The sequence below is a fragment of the Diadema setosum genome, chromosome 8 (assembly GCF_964275005.1).
Source record: "Diadema setosum chromosome 8, eeDiaSeto1, whole genome shotgun sequence".
NCBI lineage: Eukaryota > Metazoa > Echinodermata > Echinoidea > Diadematoida > Diadematidae > Diadema > Diadema setosum.
The window spans coordinates 16,102,991-16,120,209 of NC_092692.1; the positions used below are offsets into that span (position 1 = coordinate 16,102,991).

Genomic DNA, 17,219 nt, shown 5'->3' on the forward strand with positions numbered 1-17,219 from the left:
TCTCTTTGCGGCGAACGAAGGTATCATCTCGTTTATTCCGCGAGTTAAATCGGTCAACTTGACTATCCTGACATGCGCGAACTGCTAAGTTTATTTCCAGCGGCCTGTACAAACAGGCTCGAAATTTGCACTACAGCCTTCGATCAAGTCTTAACATTTAAGATACTGTTCTAACGTTTTCATCACGGAAACCGACAAAATAACCATGATGTATAAGCTCGCTTGTCTCGTTTTTTTTTCTCTCTCTCACTTTGTCTGTATATAAGTATATGTATATGTGTATGTGTGCGCACGCGTGTGTGTGTGAATATAAGCCTAAACGCACAAACATGTAAACGAGTTGCCAGTTACGACGATGTATTATCATTGACTTTTATTTTTCTCTCCCCATTTTCTTCCTTCTGCAGGATCTGGTATCAAGGCTTTATACCTTCCCGCTAGCGACATGAGATGGCGTTAAACATGTGCTCTCATCTCACCTTCTTCGTGCCCATGGCAACGCAGACGGGATGAGCATCGTGTGCGTCACCGCGACCACCCTACGTGTTTCGGCGAGCTTTATCGGAGGATACAGCCAACAGCGGATGATGTCACGCCTGTCGCAAGATCGGTCGGAGCAGCGATGAACGGAGCGAGGGAGAGTTTTGCGTGCAGATAGCAATGGTTATAGCCAAACGCAAAGCAAATCATGTCAGAGGAGGAAGCCATGTCATTAGGACTTCCCGCCAAATGCCAGCGAAAAGTCGCCCTCACTAGTCGTTCAGCAATGGGCCTGCTCCTCTTCACGCTCACACTGTCTCTGTGCTTGATGGTGCTGAGTTACCCGGAAGCAGTTCCCCTGCAGAATCAAGTCGTCCGCGAGGTCATTCCCAAGGAATACCTCAACACGTGCCACCGCAGAAAAGCGGACGGGACGCGCGCCCTTCTGCCCTCGAAATACCTGACTATGAACGACTGCGCTCAGCGTTTACCTCGTGCGATTGTCCTCGGCGCGAAGAAGTGCGGAACGGGCGCGCTGCGCGTATTCCTCGACACTCATCCCTCGGTGGTGTTTTCGAAGAAAGCCGAACCGCGATATTTCACGCAGAATTACCACAAGGGCGTGGACTGGTACCGTGAGACAATGCGGCACACGTCACCCAGTCAGATTGGGATTGAGAAATCGCCTGGCTACCTATTCTCCAAGCAGGCAGCCAAGCGCATCAAAGCAGACCTACCGTCCTCCACGAAACTGATCGTGATTCTCTGCAACCCGACGCGGAGGACCATCTCCGACTTCACGTTCGAGCAGCTCAACGCGATCAAGGAGAAGAGGAAAGTCGGCACCGAGGAGGCCAAGGTGATCGCTCGCCAGACCTACCGGCCCAACAAGTTCGAGAGGGCCGTTCTCACCTCCTCGGGCCGCATCAGGACCGATCTGGACATCATCCTCCACAGCATGTACGACAAGTTCATCCTGACCTGGCTGGAGACCTTCCCGCGATCACGGTTCCTCTTTGTCGACGGCGACAACTTCACGCAGAACCCCGTCCCCGTCCTGAGCGAGATCGAACGCTTCCTCGACATCCCGCCCTACTTCAACAACAGCAAATTCTACTTCGACGAGGAGAAGGGCTTCTATTGTCTTTCCGAGCCGTTCAGGCAATGCTTGAAATCCACCAAGGGACTGGAGCATCCGCCCGTGGACAAAGCCGTCCTGAGAAAACTCCACCAACTCTTTCGAGCCCACGACTTCACTACAAGTATACTGACGCTGAAAAACTTTACGTGGATGAGAGATGGGAAAGGTGCTCCATCATAACGTATATGAAATAATTCAAGGCCAGTGGGTGAGATGATGATGATGATGAAGTCTTGTATAGCGCCGGTATCCGCCAAGTCAGGCGCTCATGGCGCTTTCAGATATTTCAGTGTATGTGTGCGTATGAGAGAGAGAGAGGGGGGGGGGGATTAGACAAAGAGAAAGACAATCAAAATATCTATTTCACGTTTTAACATTTACATGATCACAAAATATTGATGCGCGAGGAAGCATAGAATGGGAAATGACAACGACGTCAAGTTTAGACGAAAGGAAATGTAGTTACATTTTTAGAATAGCAGTGACACAGCGAGAATACAAACGACGCAGTAGTCAATTGCTGAATTCAAACATTTTATTTTGTGCAAATGCACAGAATTTATCACTGTGTTACAACAGTGACAAAGAAATATTGTTATATACATGCCACGTGATGTTGCTGAGTTCTTGCAAGTACTCTACTCTATCATACTTTCTTTCATCTGTGTACAGGAACAGGAGAAGTTGACAGTTAATGCCTGCCGATATAGACGGACCGAATATCCACGGAACATTCAGTTCGAATTGCCCCCACGCACATTTAATTTCGCGAGCATTACGCGCCCACTGGCAACATTCTGGGAATGAATTATAGATATTATTTATAGTAGCAATTTAGTTTTTTTGCGGTATCTGTGAGACGCATGGCGCTTTAGGGCAAGATGCTTGTATCCATAAAAGGAGGAGGCGGTGAAAGGGGGAGAAAAGCTTCCAATTCTTGGGCAATGATATTACAAGAAATGTGTTTGTGCTACAGACTTGCGTCTATATCTTGCCGTATGGTGAAAACCGAATTTTCTCTCTCTGTTCGACGCAACGTAATCATGGTAATGTTCAGGTTGAACTTTAAATGCTCTTTCTAAGTTGAAATCCTTTTTTTTAAAATTATCATTACTGTCTTTATTCTTTTTATTATGGCTAACATGAATATATTGATTGTTATCATTACTTATTGTTATTAATACTTTTATCATCATAATGATATCGATTGCGCATATGACATATGATGGTAATGCTGAATATAATGATCATTACTGTCATATTGATATTTGTCATGGTCAATATTTATCAGCAATTAGAAAGAGACTGAGAGAAAGAGAGTGAGGGGGGGGGGGGGTAGAGAGGGAGAGAGCGACGCACATGAGAATGCCTGTCGCATGGCGTCTTTTCATTGTTTCCATTGTAAAATTTGTTGTAACTGCACTCTAATATATTTCCCGTAAACAATTCTTTTTTAATAAGTGTTTTCAGTCAATCCTGTAGATGAGTCTGAAGGATATATAAATACTTGAAATCTTCGTGAGTCAAAAAAGTGGTGAGCCATGTCACGTCGCCGCAATTCGATGAAATCTAGTACATCAGATCACCGCGCACTTTTCAGGTGCGCTATATAGAGGAGAGAGATGAATTACATTGGGTATGAAAGAATAACGAAACAGATTGTGGCTGACCGAGACGATGATATGAAACTTTCTCTCTCCCATCATTCCCTCTCTAGACAATATCTCTCTCTCTCTTTCTCTTACATCTCTTCTATCTCTCTCAGTTTGGATATATTCCTGCGTCTCTTCGCTCTTTCATCCCCTTCTTTCTCTCTAGATAGGTCTGTCCTTATTCTCTTTCTTTTCCTCTTTTTCTACCTGTCTCTTTTCTCTCCTCACCCTCCCTCCTTCTTTCTTCACCTTTCTCTTTCTCTTTCTTGAATTCCCCATTCTGCCTCATATTGCGGATTGATCTCATCAATTTCGAGAGTATATGATGTTTGGAACGGCCCACAAAATTCATTACTCTGAGCAATAACCCACATTTAGGTAAACAGGAAACAAACAAGGCGACCTTTCAGGATTTTCAATGTAATTGGTATCTTAACCGCTTGACATTTTGTGAGAACTTAGATTTAAAAAAATAGACACAGAAATGTTTTCATTTCAGTCGGTCAGAGCTGCTGGTGACTGAGTGAGCTACAGGAAATTACTCTCATTATAATTCTGGATTCTGTAAGAACAGAAACGGTAGACGAAATAAAGGAAAGAAGAAACATTGGCTCTATATATGACATAGTAATCTATGTTGCTTGCCATAATTTGAAAGAGCATCACAAAAAATTAGATTGCTGCGGAAGCTGGTGAGATTCTGAAATTTTATCATTCTTCTATACAATGTCACTTTAATACTTAAATTTGATTAGTGTACACGTTTCGAAGTTATGGCATGCTTTTTCGTCATTCATATAGACCGATGAGAGTGGTTTAGGATTGTGTTGGGGGTACATTTTCTGTGTGTTATATAAACATGCGTGCAGGAATTCATCTGTAAGACAATGCTACTTACGCCGCTGAGGTGACTTATAACCATTTTGCTCTCAAGTCAGCAAGGTGGTTGAACAGGCCAAGAGAGAACTTAGTTGTCTGAACTGAAGATATAACAAATATCTATGAAATCACGATTATCCCCGTAGTACCGTCCAAATCTAGGGGCAAAGTCTAGCCGTGTCTCTCCCACAAAAGAGACAAATTAAATGAAGTAGAATGAAATGACATAGCAAATGAAAGGGTGTACGTTTAAAATACAAAATATTCAAAATCACGCCTAAACTACATACGAAGTGATCATTGAAATTCCGCCGTGCAGGGAGTCGAGGTGTGAGTATGGACGGGATAATATTGATCCAAGAATATTGGTCGAAAAATACCTGTTTAAGTGTTTTGCTGCAGACAGATTTTAATGGTGTGATGCCTGGTTGCCTCGCCTCCTCTGGAGACATGTGGAAATATAAAGTCGTTTCCGGATATCAGCACCGCATTTGAGTGATAGGCCTTGAATTGAATAATGAATGGCATTTTAATTGATAAGCAGGCGCGGATTCGGACCCCCCCCCCCTTCGAACCAATGGACTTTAAATAATGTTGTAGTTGTTGTTGTTGTTTTGAGTATAATAAGCTGTCCCAGGACCAGAGTGGGTTCATTGGCAGCATCGTATAGGCCTTGTGCAGAAACAAACAAACAAACAAACAAACAAACAAACAAACAAAAAACCACAAAAAAGACAACTGCAACAACAACAAGAAGAAGAAAAACAACGTTAGCACCACCACAACCAATAATGATAATAATAATAATAATAATAATGATATGATGATGATGATAATGATAATAATGATAATAATGATAATAATGATAATAATAATAATAATAAAGAAAGTTGCAAATCGGTATTTGCTGGCAGGTTTCTACATTGGTTCCTACATCCGAAGTGATTCATATTGAGTAGACGTTTAGCGGCAGTGAGGAAAACCCAGCCATGCAGCCAGGCAACCACCAAACGAAGAAAATATTTTTCTAATTGATAGTTATATGATTTTAGATAATCAACGCAAGAATATCATTTGCATAGTGTCTATATAACATTAATACATCTTTAGCTTAAAATGTATCTAAAAATGTCACACAGGGTATTCATGTCTTTGTTGCCTCATAACTGATATTAACTGCGTTTGCTGTTGTTTTTCTTTTCCAAAACCGTAACTAACTACACAGTTATACAATAACGCATCTTGATTGATATGAATTTTGATCGGAGTATAACGCGAGTCAAGAAATGTAATATACTTGAATTATGTCAATTATCATGAAAATGATTGTCTAATAATATCAATGTCTTCGTTGTTTATGTCATGACTATAATCGAATACGAAGAAGTATTGATTGCCTTTTTCTACTATTTAAGCTTGCCAAGCTTATAGGGGCTGAGAGTATAAGTGCTGTCTGTATATATTTGTTCTGTCATTTTCATATATTTCATGTATTTTGTTCCAATAAATGAAGTACGGATGAGAGATGGATAGTTTGTGTTTTGTGTTTGCTTTGTTACATCTCTGTAACGCGGTCTTCCTAATACTCAAGTATATCAATTTACCCGTTACAATAATAAGCTAGTTCACAGTTAGCACTAGTCAGCAATGACCTATAGAACCACAGATATGTAGGATCTATACATATATGAATATATGAATTATATATATATATATATATATATATATATATATATATATATATATATATATATATATAATTTTTATATATATGTGTACATACATGTGATTATATATTTATATATTTCAATTTCAATTTATTTTCATATTTCTCGATGAAAAATTACATCAAATATAACAAAATTAAATGAAATACATGACATACATAGAATATTGCAAATATATAAAACATAATAGTGGTCGATCTGTTAAGTTTGGAATCTGTGAATGAATGCTAAAGAAATATGATGGGAACCTACTTAAAAGCGAGCTTGTTGAGCGTAGGTCCCTATATATTTATATATATAGTTATATATATATATATATATATATATATATATATATATATATATATATATATATATATATGTATATGTATATATATATTTGATAAGCACGATGATTATAGTAATGATTATGATGATGATGATAATAAAAATAATAATGATAATGATAGTACTACTACTACTACTAATAATAATGATAATAATAATAATAATGATATTGCGAGGTTTCTATAGGAATGCTCTCAGCTGCGCAGAGCAATATGATCAACAGATTGAGGAAAATCGGAAAATCGATGCAAAAGTTATGAATTTTGTAAGTTTTGGTGCTGGAACCGCTGGATGAAGAGACTACTTGAATTTATGACATCATGTGTGGACAACGGTTATAGAAAAAAATAATAAAGAAAATTCAACATGCTTTCACTTTTCTAGCATAATGAAAGAGCACTTGACTAATCGCTTTCAGAATGCAGGGGGAGTAATTACTACCCTTAACATATGTCAGTATCACGTTGATGGAATGTGTAATCTTCATGAAATTTTTGTGGACTTCCTTTATATTTTTTTTTTTATATTGTCGTCCACACATGACGTCATAACCTCTAGTAGTCTCATCATCCAGCGGTTCCAACACACAAAAAAACTTTAAAAGTTCATAACTTTTGCATCGATTTTCACATTTTCCTCAAACTTTCACTGATGTGTTCTACTAATGTTGCTGCTTTCACTCAATCCACATTGCTCTTGGTTTCCTTTAACTGTAAATCTTACAATATGATGGGGATGCTGAATTAAAAGGGACTGACAATAACATAAATCAAATCATAACTAACCATTTGGGAAACCTATAAAATTGTGTTGCATCAAACATGGCTATGGTCCGTAGATATAGAAAGAGAGAGAGAGAGAGAGAGAGGGGGGGGGGATATATGTAGACAGAATGAAATATAGGAGCTTATAAGGATAATTACCTTGATTGCTGGTAGTCTGCCAGAAAGGCAATCAACAAATTGCAATATCGGCTCTCGGCATTTTTTTCTTTCAGGCAGACTCACCCCTACACACCCTTTCACAGATGTGTTTGAGCTGTTGTCGGAAGATCCATGTCACCCCCCCCCCCTTCCTCCTCTAGGAGCTTTGTGTGACGAAGAAAGATCCGACTCCCCTCAATTTTTCATTTCAATTTGATTCCCGCGAACATATCCATGTCAGAATTAAAATAGATCAACGAAAGAGAATGCTTGGTAGCTAAAGGTGAGCCGCCAGCGGTCGGAGGAGAAGTCTGCAAAACTGATTCATCAACCTTGCTACCAGGGGTGGGGGGGGGGGGGGAGGGGAGGGGAGGGGGAGGTTGAGGGGCCCCAAAAGCCTGTCTGCATTAAGCACATCACCATTATGGTAATTAGGTGACATAGGTTTGTATAGATTAAATTCTTGTAAGGAAAAAATGATCAGAACTATTCCTGTATCGTGATTTGTGAAGGCAAAAGTATTTTTAAAGGGATCGTACAGTTTTGGTTGAGACTTGACTTCAGGTTTTTATCATTTTTTGTGAGATAGTGAGAAACTTCTAATGAAATATGACAGAGCATGTAATTCCAAGAGGAATTCAATGTTATTTTATGAAAATTGGTTTTGAAATGGCCGAGATATCCAAAACAGAGCGATTCTAATAAAGTGTGGGACCCACACTTTATTACGATCATTTTTGTTTTACTTTGTTTTTGGATGTTTCAGCTATTCCAAACCCGATTTTTATCAAATAAACTTTGAATTCCTCTTAAAATGGTATGCTCTGTACTATTTCATAAGTGTTTTCTTGGTATCTCGCAAAAAGTTTAAAGCCCAATTTTCATCTCCACCAATACTGCATCATCCCTTTAATCTGGGTAAAATTAATATTCACCAACGTCCTATGCGGGATAATGAAAATAGAAGTCACTGTCGGCAGCATATGGCATCAGCTCGTGCCGCTACACGTTTATGGAAAATTGACAAGAAGACAATGTACAAGGATATCGTTGTGGTGCAGTGGAGTGGCAAATGCCTTGAAAAAAGATTTATTAAAGACAAATTATAGCTGTCAGGTCGGTTCCTGGGGTCATCCCGTTTACATTCTGCAACTTTCTCAAATCCCGTATACATTTTCACTACCAGCGGAACACAACGTTATATGTATGTGTGTGTATATATATATATATATATATATATATATATATATATATATATGTATATATATAATATATATAATATGTGTGCGTGTGTGTGTGTGTGTATGTGTGTGTGTGTATTTTTCATATTGCAACAAGAAATGGGGAAACAACAGAATCACCACCGCTTGTTGATCAAATCTCCCAGCGGTCTGATGAGAACATCCCAGTCCGAAGTGTGCCGATGTAAAGAACACTCTGATTAGCAATGTTTACCCCTTCATGGAGCCGTCAATCTCCCTGCAATACGCCTTTCATCTTTATTCGCAAAGCGGTTTGTAATGAAAACAAAAGCGTTTACGTTAGAACGTATGCATGGATTTGGACGACGCAACGCTTCGTGAGTATAGAATCGGACGTCAGAAACAAATACAACCTTTTGATGAAGAATTTGATGGAGAACTTGCTATAGCATAACATTTTGAACGAAAACCAAATCAGTAAAATCAATGACAAGAAGAAGAAGAAGAAGAAGAAGAAGAAGAAGAAGAAGAAGAAGAAGAAGAAGAAGAAGAAGAAGAAGTGAAGATGATGATGAAGGTGAAGAAGCAACTCACGGAGTACGAAAGCATTTTTTTTTTCCCGCCGTAACAATGTTCATCTACACTAACGTCCGTGATTTTTACAAGATCACACATGTTTTCAGATTTTCTCGACAATACTTCAAAGTCATTTACAAGTACATTTGTTGTTGTTGTGGATTATGGGGAAGTGTGTGTGGCAATGGTGTGTAAAACGTATACGTGTGTGTGTGAGAGAGAGAGAATGCGTGCTCGCTTTTTTGTTTGTTATGTTCAGTGCATGGCTTGAAGAGTTCGTTTGACGAATGACGCTAATGTGTCTTAAATCTAGTCATAAGACGATGATTTGAATTTGAAATTAAGAGATATTTTTTGAATTTGAGCGGAATTAAAGTCAATTTTCATGCTATAATTCATCGGCAAATCCCATAATACATTAATGACCAGAAGCGTCATTCACCAATTATTTTGTAAATCATATATTGCACACCACTTATTTTAAGGGGCTCGAATGATTTGTCATCTACACTCAATAGGTTTGGAACTTGGTCCACGAGCTATTAGGACTACTTTTCACACTACATAGTAGAAAAAGCATAATTATATTTAGAATCTAGCGAATAAATCAAACTCACCGAAAATAGACGGCATGAATACTCATATGATTTCCCCACAAGACTTCACAAATCATTTTATCGCATACATTAATGAACAGATCCGATTTCAAAGGGCAATGGCATACTCTGACTCCCCCCCCCCCAAAGAAAAACCCAAAAAACAAACAAACAAACAAACAAAAACAAAACAAAAACAGAAATAATAAAAAGGAAAACAGCAGACAGCCATGCCATAAACAACCCAAGTTTCCTCTGTACATCATGGACGTGTTCATTTAAATTTCAATTGATTGTGGCTCCCACGACAGCAACGATCCCAACCGCAAACCACAAAGTTGGAGGCTTGTGAGAGGCACTGTCGGCAGCGTTCAACATTGTGCATCAACGAGCGACGAGGGCGCTAAACAAGTTTGAGTAAAAGGTTGACATTGAAAATCAGTGAGTGGAAACGACATGCTCGTCAATTGAAGACTGATCCTACATGTCGGATAAAGGAGGTGGCTCTCTCCCATGCACGGCCCTGATCTAATGCTCAGTAAAATGCCATGCTGCGGTAGTGATTTCTTTCTTTACTAACTTTTGGACGTAGAGTAAAGGGCTGATTTCACGGAGCCAAGCGAACGATTTACGAAGGATGCGAATGTCGAAAAAAAAATGGCAAAGAACAACTTTCATTCGCATTTTAGCGTGCAAAAGATCACCAAACAAACCAAGTCGGGGGGTTCGGAAGCATCGTCAACTGTTTGCAGGCGTCATTTCTATTTCGGCGATAATTAAAACAATGACATTTCTTGCGAAAATTTTCCGCACTCTGGATAGTGGTTTGCTCATGATTTGTTCTAGAGAATGTCCTGAAAACCTTGTCCTATCTTCATGAAACCCCAAACAGATCCCGACAATTTGAATGTCTCGCGTATGTTTCGCTGAATCCGCGAAGTTCTTCCGATCATTTCAAGACATATCGCAAACTTTTCGAGACATTCTCACGATCGAACGTCGGACTTTGCCAATTTTTTTTGACCTTCACATCCTTCGCAAACTGATTTCGCTTATGATGTTAGTAAATACATGTTGTTCTTTCAATTTCATTACGTTTAGACGCCTTAGAAAAGTTCAGTATTTTTCTCCTTCACTGCCTCATAATTATAATTATTCCCTTTATTCTTCTAGTTGATTTGAAGCAATATATCGGTCTATTATGTAACTCGATCCTCCTACTTCTACTACTGTACTATTTTTACTACTTCTTCTGCTACTACTACTACTACTACTACTACTACTACTACTACTACTACTACTACTACTACTACTCCTATTCTACTACTATTACTGATGACTACTATACTACTACTGCTACTACTTGTACATGTGCTTGTGTTACTCTATAATTACTAGGCCTACTATTGTAGGGAGGCAAGATGGCTCAGTCTGTAGCGTTTCTGCCTTACAAAAAATGGGGCAAGTTCGGGCGGGGGTTCAAACCCCAGTGAGTCTTTCTGAGCCATGCTGTGTGTTGTGAACAATAATTTGTGTGTTTTGCCTCTAGAGAGAGGCAAAACACTATGTCCCCGGACAGGACATACTAGTAAAATAGAGGTTTAGGGTGTGAGAGAGTCACAACTCATGCAAAAAGATCCCTCTTTATTCACAAATCGCAAAGAACATGGTCATGATGGTACATAACCCTGTGAAGTGGTCCGCCCCATGCAAGTACATACTGGACCCCATGGAAGACCAGCTTTAGTGCAGCTGAATATGGACTATCCAGATACCTTTTCAGTTGAAAAAAAAATGGAAACAAACAACAAATGAAAAGACTGCTTCTATATCTTTTACAAGTACTCAACCATTCACACATTTTTGCGACCGTGCTAATTACAGTTTAGAGAAATATTTTCTGTCCCTAAATCTGTCAAAAGTATAGTAATAAAAGGTGCTCTTCACTTTTTACGGTTTGGTTCCCATATGGTGTCCCAGAGTGTCCAACGAAGCTCCTTGGTACAAGAAATATTTGTGTAATGAAAGCAAAATACGTTATTACAGTCTTTCGATCATAACGTAGCCAAAACGAGGACACCTAGTTTCATTCAAGGCCAAGCCTTTCAGTCGCCCTATATAATATGCAGTAGGAGTAAATCGAAAAGAAGTAAACGTACGTGGCGTATCCCGCTAATACAGTAGGCAGCTAACTCGATCCGCCTCATGCACCCCTTCCAGCGGCCATGGCCTGTACGTTGCACCGCGATGGGACGGGTAAACGGCCGCTGTACTATCCGTCGACGCCGAGGGTTGGCGCAGCTATCATAGTAAATGGGCGGCAAGCCGCCATGTCCCACGCTGGCGCGCCCGACCTGCTTTAGGGAAACTTGTAGGACCACCAAACCCAAAGAAGAGTGTTGTCCTAAACAATATAATTAAAGAGAGATAAAGAGAAATAAAGAGAGAGATAGATAGATAGAGAGAGGGAGGGAGGGAGAGAAGGAGGCCTATAAACATTACAATTTCAAAACAAGCTCAATAAAGAAATTGCCCAGTAATAAAATTGTTTTTTTTCATTTTTACTTCCAATAACCTCTTTTCTTCTTCATATTTCTTTCTCCGTCTGTCTGATCACCCCTCTATGTCCGTAGGACCTTTCTCTCTCTCTCATTTCGTCTATCTATCTATCTATCTATCCATCCATCCATCCATCCATCCATCTATCTATCTTTCTATTTTGTTTTTGCCGTTGTTTGTGTCTCTTTGCATACGTCAAATTTCAGCGGAATGTGCATACCTGCCCTTGTACCGTCTACGTGCGTACAATCATGGACCTAACATTTTGTTCATGCACAGCCAAGGCCTACGTGCATTAATTGTATCGATGTATTATTTCTATGTTCTACTTTCATGTTTTTATTAGTCTTTATCTATCTTCTATCTCTCCTGAGGAAACTACTTTATACAAGCTTATCAGCTTTTGATAAATTTCTTCAACGAAAATGAGTAAGATTTACTTTATTGCATAGGCATTTTGAAGGCATTATTTACCATTGCAGATGAAACAAAAACCAAGCTTTGGTGCTTCAAAATACATGTAGTTCAAAATACAGATAAGGGCGGTGAGTTGGCTCAGTCGGTAGCGCGTCTGCCTCACAATCACGCGGCCCGGGTTCGAACCCGAGTCTGGACTGAGCAATGTTGTGTGTAAGCATACCGTCCCTTCTAGCAAGAGGCAAAACACTTGGTCCCTCGGATAGGATATGAAATGGAGGTCCCGTGTATGAGAGAGTACAGTAACAACTCATACACGTAAAAGATCCCGCTTCATTCGTTCATCGCAAAGAGCAGAGTGAAGTAGTCCCACCTCACATCCAACTGGACCCCATGGAAGACCAGCTTAACGCAGCTCAATATGGGCTATCCAGCCATCTCTCAGATGGAAAATGAACAAACAAACAAAACAGATGTAGTTCTAAAATACGAGTTAGGGATAGAAACAACCAACGTAAAAAAGTCAATCAGTGTAATCAATGGTAAGTATTGTTAAATAATACAAAATGTGAACAATAGGTATATCATTGTTTCTGTGTTATAGAATAAACCGTCTACAGTTATGGTTTATCAAGGAAAATAGTGATAGCTCCTTATATCTTGAATTGGCTTTATTGCGAAATGTTTATATGATAGGATGTTTTGTGATACAACTGACCTACAAATATGCATCAAATGTAATTAAACTCGAACATTTTTAAATCACTGCTCTTAATTGTAAACAGTACCTTTAATTTCTGTTCCGATACCCCATATTAAATCATATCATAATTATGCAACATTATACCTTACAATAATTGTATGTATTACACTTATATTAGATAGCATATCTGCTTACTTCAAAACTAACAAGTTTTACTGCTTACTGTCTTGTTTAACCATTTTGTGGCAAATAGTCAAATTTGCACATTCACACACAAGCCTATGGACAAGAACTGAATTACTGCGGCACACACAGGGTTGACGTCTATTATGTTTAAATCATTACCAGTTATGTTCCAAACTTCATTGTGTTCGTTTTGTGTCATGTTCATTATGAGAAAGTGTAAATAAATGCCAATGTAAATCAATCAATCATTCAATCAATCAATCAATCAATCAATCTATCTATCTATCTATCTATCCATTTAACTATTTGTCTCTTTCTCTCTCTCTCTCTCTTATATTATACATACATACATACAGTTGTATGTATATGTATATATATGTATATTATATGGATATATATATATATACACACATAATTCCCCCTTCTCAGTCTATTACCACAAAGGAGAAACACAAACAGACACCCAAACAACCGCGCACAAACGCCATAACGATTGGAAAAGTAAGCGTGAATAAGACAACTTGTTTGACGTCACGAGCGGTTTTCTTTTTTCAAATGCTGTGCATTTTAATTCACATTGATAAACGTTAATACGACATTCAGAAAAAAAAATAACCAAACCAAACAGACACATGAATATTCTATATTCAAGCTATTTTAACTTGATATAAATAACTTTTTTTTTTCGATCCAACTGTTACAATATAATACCGTCACTCTATATAGAGAATAAAACTTCAATAATACTCTATTCAAATCTCCGACAACAAATACAATAATCTTTCCTAACGGCTAACACTTTTTCATAAACTTATTCAGTTTCAATAAGTCATCTGTTTTCTAGTTGTGATGGTTTAGCGGTTCGAAAAGCAGGTCAAAACACACATGAGAGCGAGTGATGATTGTCGAATGGGTTGATACGCAGCATACAGCATACTATCTATACAGAATCATCAAGCTTGCGATTATTCTATTCACTGAATACGCACACTGTTCTTTACACATGTAGTGAATGAATTGAGCGCATGTGACAAAAGTCATTTTTCGCGAAGCAAATTTGTATCACTTGTACAAGAACGCCCTCTACAGGCAATATCTTTGATAAGTGTACGAGTATTCATGGCTGACCCCTCTTTGCGACAAAAAGTCAACATACGACACGCCTTCGCAAAATACACCTGTGTATCATAAACCAACATCAAGGTATTTCATCATGTTTTACATCGTCACATTCAATCATCGTCAGGTCACGTAAATTGTCTTCTTTTTTTGTAAAGGAAGAAATAAATAAATCAAAAGAAGCAAACAAGAATTGAAAGGAAGAGATTAAAAAAAAGAAAGGTGGAGACGTTCTGAGTAGAAATCATATAATAAGAATCATCTCACAACAAAAGAAATGATATTTCAGATCGGAAATGTATGACGACAAAATTATGCAAAATGTATAATAAGATAAGATTACGTTAATTATGGTAAGGTGCAAGCATTTCTGGGATCTGGAAGAAAAGTTCGGTCATGGCGTGACGAAAAAAAGAAACAAACACCAAAATAAAGACTGATTTGCCTAATCCATCATGAATAATCAACATGATTTAACAATGGAGAGAAAAGCAAAGCAATCAGAAGAAGAGAAGAAAGAAAGACGGCAACCATAGTCCCAGGTACACTATCATGTCACTAACGACCCCATTTCTCATTGTCCTTGTTTAAGCTTTAGACCAAACAAAACTGTTGCGAAACAGCGCGGTCCATTTCATTCAAATTCATCACAACTACAAAAAAGGAGCTTTAGTTTCAAGTATGCTTCAAATCAAATCAGACAGAATGTGACATCCATAATGACAACTTAATCGACCGTCTCAAAGGGGATGAAAAAACAACATTAAAAATGAAGCGTCTTAACAGGAGCTTCATATATCACAACTTATAGATGAGTCTTTTCATAATGCTTTCATCAAGTAAATGCCACTTAATGTCCAGTTCAGGTCTGAAAAACAAACAAACAACAAACAACAAACAAACAAACAGACTATTGATTAAGAACACAACAAGATGTTTCAAAAGAAACTTTTAAAACTTGGGTCTTAAGGACACCGTGTTTGTCCATTCTCTCGAGATGTTGACTTTCATTCGACATATCTGGAGCCAATGAAAATGAGTTTACCCGCAACTACATTAAATGACTTTGTGCCAATACTGGGAGGGCGATACAAAGTTTGAATTTCGTAATAGAAATTCTCGTCTGGGTTTTAAGAGGTGAGTGCACAAATTAAACCCGGGCAAGGAAAGTGCATCTTTAACTTATATATAAAAAATACTTCAGACGAAAACTTGGCAAAAGAAACAAGCAGATGCTATTACAGAAATCGCCTTTAAATAAAGAATTCAGACTGAACGCTGAGGGCGGAATAGAGACGAAAGTAACGGAGAGCGGAATATGCGAAGAGGATAGACATACATGTAAGTACCTACAATTCAAAACCACGCACAATTGCACGATATACACGATGAAGGAACAACTGTTAGCTATCAAGCTATCAAGTACACTGACTTCTTGAGCTGAAGTGCAACCTCGTAGTCAGTGTTTTTAAAAAGTGTCTTGAATCTTAACAAAGACAAAAAGAAAGAGGGAGGGAGGGAGGGAGCGCAATGATATAACTTTCAAATTAAACACAAAAAGGTAATTGATAAGATTACTGAGTACTTAAGGCGCAGCTGTTCTGCTCCTCCAGTCCAAATCCAAATGCTGTGTCCAATCAGAGGCCGATGCAAATTACGCCAATCTGTTACAAGCTACGGTACATGAGTCAGAGCCATACAGGCGGCATACTGTACATAATACCCTTGGATCAAGAGTTGGTACTACCATGCAATACAAGTGTGCCAAAGTGCAGAATTACTATCCTCACGTGGATAACTAAGCAAAAGCTTGCGTTCTAACCCCTTTTCGTAATACAGTATCCAATAAATAACGGAATGAAAAGAAAGTTCCTTAACACCATCCTAGGCCTGAAAACAACACAAATGCAACAAAAACACTACCAGCATGAAATTTGAGTTGTGCCATTTCAAAAGTGACAGGATCTTCTTCTTCGTAATCCTACACCACTTTTTGGCATACGGCGTCTGTCCTTTCAGTTTACATGAATATGAACATGTCTTGGTATGTTCAATCTCAGTGAAGGAAATGTAATCTATTGAGAGTTTCCGCTCGATCTCAATATATGTATTTCAATGTATGGTCCTATGTTACGGTTATATGTCACAAAGAAGCGAAAGCAAGGTTACTTGTAGCATTATGGTATTTCTAAAGCGTATAAATCCTACTTTATTTTTTAAGGACGGCGTCTAGTTTTAGACTACGCAACGCTGTGTGACGTATTGCATACATAATGATGTGCAGAATTGAACTTATATCTACTGTATTATCTCTAGCACCAGTGAGGCCGCTAAACAACACCCAATCTACACGTTACGTAAGACTATACGAGGTCAATAATTTTTTTCACATAAAAACCTACACAGATTGACTGTATCTTTACAATAAACACATTTATAGTACATTTGTCATAAACACTTTACACAACGTAGACCTATTCACATAATATCCACTATACATTGTGATTAATACTGTGCTATTATTATAGATAAGTGTGTCTCACATTTCAGTTGATAACATTTTTTTTTCCGTAATAAACAAGAACAAAAAAAGATCACATCAAAATCATACAAAATCATAAAACAGATCATACCAATCAAGGATTTCACGATATGCAGTGTGATACGTAGGATCAATTGCCTCATTCAGAATTTCGACTCGAGTCTCACAATGTCATCACAAGTATAGATAT

The 17,219-nt window shown here is 38.4% G+C and overlaps 1 protein-coding gene across 1 annotated transcript; it reads left to right on the forward strand.

Annotated features, from left to right (window-relative positions):
- The first annotated feature begins 688 nt into the window (after window positions 1-688).
- LOC140231439 (heparan sulfate glucosamine 3-O-sulfotransferase 1-like) lies at window positions 689-1,801 on the forward strand. Its single transcript, XM_072311566.1, has one exon. It carries the CDS (start codon window positions 689-691, stop codon window positions 1,799-1,801), a length of 1,113 nt encoding a protein of 370 aa, XP_072167667.1.
- The last annotated feature ends 15,418 nt before the right edge of the window (window positions 1,802-17,219 follow it).